Source organism: Salvelinus sp. IW2-2015, linkage group LG20 (genome assembly GCF_002910315.2).
Source record: "Salvelinus sp. IW2-2015 linkage group LG20, ASM291031v2, whole genome shotgun sequence".
NCBI lineage: Eukaryota > Metazoa > Chordata > Actinopteri > Salmoniformes > Salmonidae > Salvelinus > Salvelinus sp. IW2-2015.
Genome location: NC_036860.1, coordinates 3,400,077 through 3,413,214, shown reverse-complemented (window position 1 = coordinate 3,413,214; position 13,138 = coordinate 3,400,077). Strand labels below are relative to the sequence as shown.

The window sequence follows — 13,138 nt, the reverse complement described above, 5'->3', positions numbered from 1 at the left end:
ACTGTGGACATTAAAAGTGTTTTGTTCCCGTGCAACTTCTGCTCTCTGCGCCTGACTCTACACCCATCATTCTCCTGACGTTACATATATCCACAGTAATATCGACATATCCTGAAAGGCCGCTCAGCAAGGAAGAAGCCACTGCTCCAAAGCCGCCATAAAAAAGCCAGACTACGGTTTGCAACTGCACATGGGGACAAAGATCATACTTTTTGGAGAAATGTCCTCTGGTCTGATGAAACAAAAATATAACTGTTTGGCCATAATGAACATCGTTATTTTTGGAGGAAAAAGGGGGAGGCTAGCAAGCCGAAGAACACCATCCCAACCGTGAAGCATGGGGGTGGCAGCATCATGTTGTGGGGTTGCTTTACTGCAGGAGGGACTGGTGCACTTCACAAAATAGATGGCATCATGAGGCAGGGGAAATTGTGAATATATTGAAGCAACATCTCAAGACATCAGTCAGGAAGTTAAAGTTTGGTCGCAAATGGGTCTTCCAAATGGACAATGACCCCAAGCATACTTCCAAAGTTATGGCTTAAGGACAACAAAGTCAAGGTATTGGAGTGGCCATCACAAAGCCCTGACCTCAATCCATGTGTGGGCAGAACTGAAAAAGTGTGTGCGAGCAAGGAGGCCTACAAAACCTGACTCTGTTACACCAGCTCTGTCAGGAGGAATGTGCCAAAATTTGCCCAACTTATCGTGGGAAGCTTGTGGAAGGCTACGCAAAACGTTTCACAGAGGTTAAACAATTTAAAGGCAATGCTACCAAATACTAATTGAGTGTATGTAAACATCTGACCCACTGGGAATGTGATGAAAGAAATAAAYGCTGAAATCAATCATTCTCTACTATTATTCTGACATTTCACTTTCTTAAAATATAGTGGTGAGCCTAACTGACCTAAGACATGGAATTTTTACTAGGATTAAATGTTAGGAATTGTGAAAAACTGAGTTTAAATGTATTTGGCTAAGGTGTATGTAAACTTCCGACTTCAACTGTATTTGCATGTTCATCACTTCAGGTGATCATGAAGGCTTTTGCAATTTCACACCTCAGCTGATAACAGCGGCTCCCAGGTAGGCTGGGGGAAAACTAAACTCCTCCTCTTTTAGTTGGCTGTCATTGCTCTCTCTCTCTCTTTCTCTCTCTCCCTCAGGGGTGTTCTCCTTCGGCCTGTTCACCACCACCATCTTTGCCAACGCGGGTCAGGCGGTTACAGGAAACCAGACGCCTCACTTCCTGTCTGCCTGCCGGCCTAACTACACGGCCCTGGGGTGCACATCCAACATGCAGTACATCACCCAGCCCCGTGCCTGCACTGGAAACCCCCTGGTAGTGGCGTCTGCACGCAAATCCTTCCCCTCCAAGGACGCCAGCGTCATGTCTAACTCTGCAGTCTACACGGTGGTAGGTTCTGGACTGGGGAGTAGGAGTTTGGACCGTTGATACACGGTGGTAGGTTCTGGACTGGGAGTAGGAGTTTGGACCGTTTGATACACGGTGGTAGGTTCTGACTGGGGAGAGGAGTTTGGACCGTTTGATTACCACGGTTGTAGGTTCTGGACTGGGGAGTAGGAGTGTGACCGTTTGATACACGGTGGTAGGTTCCTGGACTGGGGAGTAGGAGTTTGGACCGTTTGGATACAAGTAGAGTGATACCCAGCCTACAGTATTACAATTCCTGACAGTCTACCTGTCTACCTGTCTGTCCACCTGTCTGTCTCAGATGTATGTGACGCTGGTATTCCGGACCAAAGGCACTCGGCTGACCAAGCCTACGGTCAGCCTGACCCTGCTATGCCTGGCCATTGCTGGTGGGAGTGGTCAAGGTGGCAGAGTACCGCAACCACTGGGCCGACGTCCTGGCCGGCTTCTTCACTGGAGGAGCCCATCGCTGTGTTTCTGGTGAGAGGAGGGAGGGAGGGGAGGGATGGATGATGGAGGGAGCGGCTGAGGGAATAGGTGAGGGGAGCTGCTGAGGAAGGTGAGGAGCTGCTGAGGAAGGTGAGGGAGCTGCTGAGGGAATGGTGAGGAGCTGCGAGATGGGAGGCAAGAAGAGAAGGGTGTTAAGGGAAGGTCATTATTCCGCGACGGATGAGATGAGGGTGATAGTAAGATGTAACAGTGATGTATACTGATTACATTTTACGGGTGTGATATTTAAAGTTCATTTAACACAGGGCTGTTATCCTGGTACTTCTCGCCATGATGAGAAATGTCACTCTTCATTTCCCACTATTACACTGAGTCTCCAGAAAGTACTATATGAAATGAAGGAAGTGAGAAGTTTAGAAGGCCCTGAGGTATTTCATACATCCCGCCTGCCCCCCCCAGCGCTAAACAAAAATGCTAACCTTCCCTTATGCTAGTGTCGATTTCATGATTCATTCTTGACTATCTTCTAATCATGGTAGCATTCCAGACATTTATGTAGAGTGTTTTAGAATAACATATTCTATTTCTTATTTACAATAAAAAATGTGACTACCTCAAAAATGTACCATTTATGTCTATTGGGGCCATCATAAATGATTAATATGTTAGACGACAACACGAGGCAAAACAAACAGATAATGCACCAACTATACGATATTGTAGTGCTATAGTCTCACAAGCTTGATGCCTAATCATTGTGTGTTTTAGGAAAAATGGCGACCAATATAACTTAACTTTTAGAGCTACATTTAATACATCCTAGGCGGTGTCAGAGGAAGGCCTTTAAAAACATGTCAAAGCTCCAGTCACCCAAGTCAACGACTGTCCTCTCTGCTTACCGAACTAGCTTTAGAGATTGATAATATTAAAACTGATATGCATTAAATTAAAACACAAAAGTACTCTGGACCAATATAAAGTTTCGAGCAATCGGGGAGAAAGGCCTTGTCAGGGAGGTGAACAGCCAAGAACAACCGGGTGTGCTTTGGAACAGTCTCTGAGTCCTTGATGCTCCCAGCCAGAGCCCGGACAAGATTTGCAACCCTGGAAAAAAGCCGATCGAACATCTCTGCGAGACCTAAAAATAACTAGTGCAGCAACTCTCTCCATTCCAACCTGAACAGAGCTTTGAGAGGATCTCGCAGAGAAGCGACCAATCGTCGTGAGGAATCAGACTGTCCCCAAACTAGCAGGTCTTTTCCAAGTTGTTAAGCGTCTAGTCTCCACATGAAGAGCTCAAATTGTTGATAGTCAATTAACTTGTTCACAATGTGTACTTCAACGAAAAGGCTACGTAACTGAGAGCGGTAATTATGTGTGTTCCTTGTGCGTATACTTATGAAATGTCTTATTTCAGGGTTTAAAAAAAAAAAAAATGCTAAAATGTCTCAAACCTGTTTCATTTGCATTATGTAGGTTACTTTTGTGTAATGGATGGTAGTTAACTTTATTATATGTGTATTACATTTTGATTAAGCGCTGTAACGCCACACAATATGTCTGGAAAAAGTTACCAGGGTCTGAAGTATAGCCCCAGTATCTGACATCAGCGTCATAACTAGTAACTCTTGCTGTGATTATCGATCAACAGTCAATGCCTGCGTACCTGCGTGGCTAGTCTAGATTTAGTAGCGTCAGGTGACTGGTATCGTTCGCGTGTATGGGTATGAGTCCGTTGTTTTTGTATGTGTGTTTTAGTAAAGGCATTTCACTATTTTAAAATGTACTTTTTATAATATTGAGTCTGCAAGTATTATGCGAATACGTTTTTGACTATGCATGTTGGAATGGGCTCGTAAGATAGCATTTCACTGTAAAGTCTTACACCTGTTGTATTCTGCACATGTGACCAAGTACAATTTGATTTGATGAACTTGTCCCAATACTTTTGGTCCCCTAAAATGGGTGGAACTATATACAAAAAAGCTAATGTAATTTCTAAGATGGTTCACCCAACATGGATGAAAATACCCTCAAATTAAGCTACAGTCTGTCACTTTACCACTCATAAGTCATGTATCATTTTTTCAAATCAACGCTTTTGGAGTACAGAGACTAAAAACAACACAATTATCACTGTCCCAATCTTAGTGGGCGATTACCTTTCTTATTAACGTCAGTTTTTCCCTGTCCTCTTCTCTCTCTCTCTTTTTCCATTCTCTCTGTCTTTCTCACTCTCACTCCTCTCTACTCCAGTGACGTGTGTGAATCAACAAACTTGCAAGCAGACGAGGCCCCCTCCCCCTCCCCCGCGACCACAGCGCCCTGAGTCGGTGCTAGGCATGCCCATGGTGGCTCTGCCCTGTGTGGAGAGTCCACTCGAAAAGTTAAGTGGAACTCAGGTAAGGGGTGGGGGAGGGTGAGCGGCAGGGCTGCACACACGGGGGGGAGCAGACATGCACCCCTTCTCTCCCCTTCTGTCGTCCCCCCAATCCCAAAAGAGGATGTCCCCTCACAGCGCATTCCCCAGCACCACCCCCTAACCCTCAACCCCGACCAAAGCACAAGAACACCAAACCTTGTCTTTGAGCCAGTAACCCTTTACTCAGAAATGTGTGGCTCTTTAGAGGGAGCCGTTTGCAGTAGTCTTCCTCAGCATGCATTCACCAACCCTCAGTGGTTGAAGCTTTGAAGACCTCTTAGAACTTTGAAGTGAATGAGAAGTGCACTGTGAGCTCTTTAGATAAGGGAGAGCAGAATGCACTGGGGAAGGACAACGTGTTGGAAGTGTGATTCAAGGGAGCAGCTTTGAGATTGCTTGTGTCTCCTCTTGTCTGTCACCTACACTAACCCTCACCTGACCTCCTCTCCCACCTTGCTCTTTTCCCTTATCCCTCACTTGATCTCTATCCTTCTATCTCTGTCACCAGCATCCTGCACTCTCTTCCTCCTGCCCTCCCTACCATCCCTACGTTCACCAGCCATTCTGACCAACTTTTGATCTGTTTCTCTTGCTCCTCACTCGTTTTTCTTTTTTTCATCACTCTTTCCACCCCATCTTTCTCTCTCTCTTTCATTCCCTCTCTCTCTCCTTCTTCCTCCCTCTCTTCTCTTCTGTCCCTCCCTCTCTCTTTTTCACTCCTCTCTCTCCCCTGCAGACTCCGAGGGGATCTCCTTTCACAGAGATCACATGACCATCAGCCGTATCGGTTCCCCGCCACCCCAGATGTCCTCATTCCGTCTCGCTCCATTTCCAGCGAAGTCTAGACCAGCCACATGAACATGAACACTCACACGAACACCACTGCGCCGCCCACCCGGCAGGCCGCTACTCCACCCTCTACAGATCCTACTCCACGCAGGTCTAGACTTTCAAAACACACGCACACAAACACAACACACACAGCAACCTCAGAACTCTACAAACCTCCCCCTAACCTTGTCCAAGCCCAAACCCCTGGGGGAACCGAGAGGTGAGCTCTCAAAGTGAGACTCGCAAAGACTTAACAGCTATCCAGCTGAACATTCAGTACAGTGTCAGGTACAGGTATGCCTCTTTCATTTTGTTGTTTTCAGAGGCTTCTTTTTTTGAATGTCCTTCATTGTGTGAAGTACACATTTCACTGATATTACCAGGTGATGTTTCATCTTCTACGTGCTTGTAAGGAGAAACTGTCAATCCATTTGACAACTGTGTTCTTTTGTGTTTTCAACTGTCTGTTGGAGATGTCCTCACAGCCAATGCAGCCAGTCATCCTGAAACACTTCAGTCATTTGTGTCTCTGTACACTTTTAAGATGAATCCAAACAACTGCTCAATGAACGCTCTCTGCTGGCTTTAGGGCTCATTTTCAGTATCCTAGAATGCGCCAATCATCAAATATCTGCACGAGTCAACAAACTCAAGTGAACAAATGTTTACGGACCAATCACTTTCTGTAGCAACTGTGGTACTTAATTACTGTACCTTCCAAATACAGCATAGAGACAACACACACAGATCAGGATCCTGGTAGGTCTACACGCATCGCATTAGCTCTCTGGCAGACCACTCATCAGCTCTGCATGACATTACCCAGATCAAAGGATTCTGTTCATATCACTGAGGAGAAGACAATACAAGAACAAACAGGATGAAACTGCAGACAGTTTATTTTTCTCCGCTTTCGATTGGTTGCAGCTGCAGCAAGTCAGCATGAAATATATATACAGATTTGGTAAGACCGGATGAGACACATTTTGAAATACATCACAAGTGACAGGACATGAGCATTGTACAGTACAAAACATTTTCTTTTACACTCAATGTATCTGGACAGGGAACCTTGGTTACCAAAGCTTTGTCATTGTGATGTCACTAAAATACTTGTTTACTTACACATCCCTTTTGCCTGGAATGGAACGGATCACATCGGCATGGAACGGAACGCCACACTGGAAAACCAAGATTCCCTGTCTCTGGGCTGTAGAGAGATATTATTGGACTTTGCCTATTCATGTGATTTATTTATGAGGAGATTAATCATAGATGTATTTAGTTGATGTGTATATATGGTGTGGTTACCACAAACAGTTTAATTTTGATTTGCACAGCCCTCACTCATATCCAGTGGTGTAGAGTACTTAAGTAAAAATACTTTAAAATGCTACTTAAGTAGTTTTTTGGGGTATCTACTGTACTTTACTATTTATATTTTTGCCAACTTTTACTTGTACTTGACTACATTCCTAAAGAAAATGATGTACTTTTTACTCCATACGTTTTCCCTGACAGCCAAATCATTTTGAATGCTTAGCAGGACAGGAAAATGGTCCAATTCATGCACTAATCAAGAGAACATCCCTGGTCATCCCTACTGCCTCTGATCTGGAGGAGTCACGAAACACAAATGCTTTGTTTGTAAATTATGTGAGTGTTGTAGTGTGCCTCTCGTTATCCGTAAATTAAAAAGATTTGCTTAATATAAGGAATTTGAAACGATTTCTACTTTTACGTTTAACTAAGTATATTTTAGCAATTACATTTACTTTTGATACTTAAGTATATTTAAAACCAAATACTTTTAGACTTTTACTCATGTAGTATTTACTGGGTGACTTTCACTTGAGTAATTTTCTATTAAGGTATCTTTATTTTTACTCAAGTATGATAATTGGATACTTTTTCCACCACTGCTCATATCTCACCCGCCACTCTCCACTCCCTCCCACTGGCATATGGTTTTCTACCACGGTTTGGTTTACTTCTTTGTGTTGTATCCTGACTATACCATCACTGTGCTGTGTAATGTTTCCCTCTGCTGGACAACACACACACACACACACACACACACACACACATGAAAACGCTCATAAGAAAACATACATTTAATATTGACAAACTTACCAAAATACACACACTTTTGGACGAACATACACATACTCACTCAACGAAACAAACAAACACACACACTCACTTACCTCTCCTAATCTCTAGCCTATACCTCCCCTCTTTTCCACTTTCTTACACTTAAACCTGTTTGTATGGTTTTGTAAATAGTTATTTTTTGTAATGAGAATGTGATTTTTACACAGACACCCCACTGCTCTCCTTACATTAAGTGGTTATGGAGAAATGGGAACATTAATCGTATTAACTGTATTACTAAAGACAAGCGTGTATGTAAAGGTCCTGGTACACTCTAAATCAGGCCTGGATTGGACCTCTCCTCTTCCCAAACTGGCAGCCATTCTGCATCAAACCAGGTGCCCTCCCGGACCAAGGTTGGAGTCAACCGAAGATGGCCCGTGGTTTTATGCTAACAATAGAATCCCCTCATGGTTTAGTTTCTCATGTAATAGTTCACCTGCCAGTCCATATTGGGCCAGTAACCGAAAGGTTGCTGGATCGAATCCGCAAGCTGACAAGGTAAAAATCTGTCGTTCAGCCCCTGTTCAAGGCAGTTAACTCACTGTTCCCCGGGAGCCGATGACATTGATTAAGGCAGCCCCCCATGCCTCTGATTCAGAGGGGTAGGGTTGAATGCATTCAGTTGTACAGCTGACTAGGTATCCCCCTTTCCCTATACACTAAAGTCAGTGAATTAGGACAAAGTGCACTGTATACTACTATCACAATTTTGAGCGGGTCTGTTGCTTTTACATTTAAGTCATTTAGCAGACGCTTTTATCCAGAGCGACTTACAGAAGCAATTACGGTTAAGTGCCTTGGTCTAGGGCACCTTGTCGTCTCGGGGATTCGAACCAGCGACCTTTCAGTTACTGGCCCAGAGCTCTTAACCGCTGGGCCAAAAATGACAGCAGCTACAAAATACTACACAGATGGCTTGATTATGTTTGGGTCAGAATGTGTGTTCCTCGGTGCACATACAATACATCTACAGTTTGATTTAGTTCTATTTCTAAAAATAAGACGATAAATAATGCAGGAACAAAAAAAAAGTGTTCTGAGTTTTAACACTTCATTTCATCTTGTTACAACGTACCCTCTGTTTTGTAAAGATTTGTCTGATGAGAACAATAAATGGATATTGCAATAAAAAGGATGTTGAGTGTTTGCTCTTGCCTTTTATGAGGGCAGAACACATTCTGTTTTACTGTTATTGATTTTATCTTTTGACCAATCACAATGCTGATTGTTGCTCAAATGTGGCACAGGGTGTGGATCATAGCCAATAGGAATGTTTTATACTTTTTAATCAATGTTCTCTTTTTATTTTCTCTATTGGACATAATATGCACTTCTGCCTTAGCAACACCCTCTAAAGGCTTGAGAAGAACATAATAGTAGTGTTACTGTGACCTGCTGGTGAGAGATACGCATTACATTAGTCAATGCAGAGCTGCAACATCTGAGCTGATAACTTGCTAACCTCTGTGATATACAAGTTGTTTTGGGTCGGTGTCCCGCTAGCGGGACAACTTCCAGGGAAACTGGAGGGAGCGTAATTCAAATAGATTCTAATAGTTATTATGTATTTTAAACATTTAGGTACATATAAGTGTCTTATATCGGCTGAAAGCTTAAATTCTTGTTAATCTAACTGCACTGTCCGATTTACAGTAGCTATTACAGCAAAAACATGCCATGCGATTGTTTGAGGACGGCGTCCCACATCCAAATATTTTTACACCGGCACAGGTTTCATACATTCACATATAAAGATTAAATATTCACTTACTTTTTGAAAATCTTCCACTGATTTGTCATCCAAAGGGTCCCAGCTATAACATGTAGTGTCGTTTTATTAGATAAAATCCTTTTTTATATCCCAAAAAGTCAGTTTAGTTGGCGCCATTGATTTGAGTAATCCACTCGTTCAACTTGCAGAGAAAGAAATCCGAAAATCTACCCCTAAACTTTGTTTCAACAAGTCAAAATACATTTCTATTTACTCCTCAGACACCCTAAAATGTAATCAAACTATTATATTTATTTCGGAAAGAAGTATGTTCAATAGGAAACCGATTTTAGCAGTTGCGCAACTTCGTCAAGACACGGATTTCCAAGACTGTGTCCTCTTACAAAAACGGTTATTTCTTATTCGTGAGCCTGAAACCTTGAACATAGACTGCTGACACCCTGTGGAAGCCATAGGAATTGCATCCAGGGAGCTATTTTACAATATGATCTTTCTCTAAGAGGATGTTCTCTCTCAAAAAGAAAATTCTGGTTAGTTTTTCTTTGGATTTTCTCCTACCATATCTATTGTGTTATATTCTCCTACATTATTTTTTAATTTCTACAAACTTCAAAGTGTTTTCTTTCTAGTGGTATCAATTATATGCATATCCTGGCTTCAGGGCCTGAGCTACAGGCAGTTTACCTTGGGCATGTCATTCAGATGGAAATTGAGAAAAAAGTGGCCTAGCCCAAGAAGTTTTAAAATGTCCTTATTTCCTCAGTACAATGTTGTTAATTACTCCCAGTAATGTCTAAAAACTAGCATACATGCAAATTACTGATCAAGGAAACACTGTATTTTATGTTCTTAGCCTAACGGTTTCACAAATGGTAAATGTATGTTGGGAGAAAATGTAGAATATATGTATTATGTGCAAGCTAGCATGTGATGGTAATAGCAAGGACTAGGCCTTATTGATTACGTCCGTTGACTATGCAGTGACAGTAGAAGGCCACAAGATGGCGACCTATATCAGATATTTCCACCGGTGTTTCCACTGTGTTATTCAGGGAGGCAAAGTACCTGTGTTAATAATGCAAGGTAAGCACTTATCAGTGAGTGCATCACTGATTACAAGGTTGTCATTTCTGTTTCTTCTATGTGATGTTCCAATATCACAGGTGTGAACATTTTAAGGTATTCCAATGACACAGTAGCATTGGCTCTCTTAGGCTCGCCTCATTTACTACAAATTTAGGTTTTTATTGAAATCTTAGAAAATAAACCTTTGACTCAAGACCTTTTAGAATTGCACCTGCAATTTCTGAACCTGGGTAAATTAATATAAAGAACCAAAGACTCCATGTAGAGAGGTTGAAAGGTCCTATGAGGAGAAATGTTCCCCTCACAGCCTGACTCCATCTGCACTTCCTCTGGGGTTTATTCAGGATGATTTAAACCTGGACTGAGTGCTCTAAAGTGTGAACAATGTTCTGAATATCAGTTGAGAGTGTAATTCTATGTGTATATTCTGTTATTGATTTTTATTATTTCTAAACAGTGCTAAATTCCTTACCCTTAACATACATAGAAGTTGTAAAACAGGTCAGATTAATATTTATTACGTTTAATAATGTTACACATTCCGAATACAACCCCAGACCCATACTGCTCAACCCTAAAGTCTCTCCAGGTGCAGTGACTTGAGGCAGCAGCAGATTCCCTTGTCAAAGAGGAAGTTATGTGCGAGTCACTCCATTGAGGAAGTCACACGTGTCATCATCATTAACTGAAGGAGGCGAGGCAGGCAGGATGAGTCATGATGGGGAGAGAGAGAGATGGTGTATAACACTACAGAGAGGAAGGGGAGAGAGTGACAGACAGTCCCGGATGTTCTGTGGTTGATTGATTAGGTGATAGAGGTATAGAAAGAGATGGAGGGAAGCTGATTGATGAGAGAAACCCAGGCAATGTTCTGTGACTTGTTCTTCAGTGCTCTCTCTCACTCTCTCTCTCTACACACACGCACACACATGCCAACTGAAGGTCAATATTGATTATAATTGTTTAGTTTGGCATATCAACAGCCTTCTCTCCATTCTTGATACAATGAAATAGAAATTATACATTTAATCAACTCTGTACCTACATGTAAAATGCAGAGAGTGAGAAGGAAATTGTAAGAGTATCATTATAGGCAGTGTGCAATGAAGTTGTCTCCAGAACATGACTAGCAATTACATTTACCCTTGGAAAAGCATGCGCACGTAATCAGGCTATGTTTAAACTCCTATCCAGTGGAGGCACGAGGTTAATTAGTGTACATGGCTGAATCAGCCATGCAGGAAGCTCAGGAATCATGTTTGTTCAGATACATGACAGTGTAGTGTCCACGGATAATGCTCACATTAAGAATTTCTACATTTACACCGCCACCCTTTACACTGCCGTGATAAACAGAGTACACTCGCTACACCTCTACTCCCCACCCGCCTTTCTCTCTCTCTCCCTCTATTGTTTTCTATATGTCTTTCTCTCTCACCATCCCCTCTCTCTCCCTCCCCTTCTCAAGCACAAGCACAAGGTACACACTTCCCCCCTCTCACTCGTGCATTATCTTTCCCGGAAATTGCATTTCCAGCACAGCTAGGGCCCATTATAAAGAGGGAGTGACATGCTGTAACCTTTTTAAAAAGCTATTAGTGATGCACCTGCCCCTCCCCCTTCCCAGCATCCCTCTCCACCCTTTTCTCCCATCAGCCCACTCTGACCCCCCCTCCTCCCTCCTCCTTACAGTGTCAGTAATGTTATTAGCCTGTTTCTACACCCATTACCCTGATCTAACCAACCCCTGGCCTGCAGCTGCATAGGAGCAGGTACTGGGTGTACTGATAAAGGTGTTTTGGTGGAAAAGACGGGTAGAGAAAGAGCGAGGAGAGGAGGCTCCCTGGCAATCACATAAATGTAAACAATGAACTGTCTATCTCTCCATCCCCCCAACCGATTCCTAGCTATCTAAACACAAACAGCCAGTGTAACACCAGAGCACGCATCAAACATCACACAAAGGCTCCTAGAGCAGCAGCATGCGTACCGCAGCTCAGTACACAGCATCAGCACAAGTACATACGGATCTGCTGTTGTTGCTGCACAGTCATGTTGTAACAGACTGCAATGGACCCCTGGCCAATTACGAGAGCGATAAAAGGCAGGGCAGGGGAGAATGAAGAGCCATAGTGAGTGAAGAGGATGTTGAGACAAGCCAGACGCACCGACGGACAGAGACCAAATCCAATTGCATGGGCTGGTTCCAAGAAGTGGAACGAGAGTGGAATTGAAACTGCGAAGCGAGGAAGAGGAGGAGCAGGAAGGATAGTTTTGTGTAGCAGGCGGAGCTACAGTCAAGAGCCCAGCAGCCCTTAGAGACAGTGTCACTGTTCTGTCCCACACCACCCTGAGGGCATGATGCTGCACTCACTTCACCCCACTCACTGTCTGTGTGATGGAAACACAACAGTTTTAACGTTAACATATTGACCCACCCATGGATGAGAATGAGCAGTAGCTGGAAGTAATGTGTGGATTCATCCTCCTCACATTTCCCAGTGTCTCTGGAAGTTGGCTAAAAGCTTGAGTCACTCTCAGCCAGTGAGCACTCTGCTGTCCCTACCTCCCACTCCTCCATCTCTCCTCCTCTATCCCAGCCAGCGCCGCTGACACCCAACCCACACAGACGCCCTGCTGATCTATACCATGACATCATCAGCGTGAGCCACCATCAGAGCCTGTGGAGAGCGGTGACCTGAGGGAATGAGATGCCTCTCTCTGCTGCTGTTAATCTAACTGATGGCAGGATCAGGACCTCACACTACACACACACACACACACACACACACACCACACACACACAACACACACACACACACACACACACACACACACACACACACACACACACACACACACACACACACACACACACACACACACACACACACACACACACAGAGAGAAAGACAGAGGGAGAGGGAGAACACAGTATGGGCTCGTTGCCCATGAGCACATGCTGTCAGAGGAATCTTCTTGGTGTGATTAGTTATGTCCTAAAACTGAACATGCATCCACT

General features: G+C 43.4%; 1 protein-coding gene and 1 long non-coding RNA gene across 2 annotated transcripts in view; both read left to right on the top strand.

The window, feature by feature from the left end:
* Positions 1-1,992, top strand: part of plppr2a (phospholipid phosphatase related 2a) — a gene marked incomplete at its 5' end in the record, with an annotated part of 10,827 nt that extends 8,835 nt beyond the window's left edge. The window contains 3 exon segments of the mRNA XM_024147811.2: positions 1,170-1,420; positions 1,740-1,823; positions 1,825-1,992. Coding sequence (XP_024003579.2) covers positions 1,170-1,420; positions 1,740-1,823; positions 1,825-1,992 — 503 coding nt within the window.
* A 2,189-nt stretch (positions 1,993-4,181) lies between these two features.
* LOC139029378 (uncharacterized) lies at positions 4,182-8,424 on the top strand. Its single transcript, XR_011481680.1, has 3 exons — positions 4,182-4,290; positions 4,819-5,581; positions 5,636-8,424. It is a non-coding gene; the product is annotated as an uncharacterized lncRNA (long non-coding RNA).
* Positions 8,425-13,138: the final 4,714 nt, after the last annotated feature.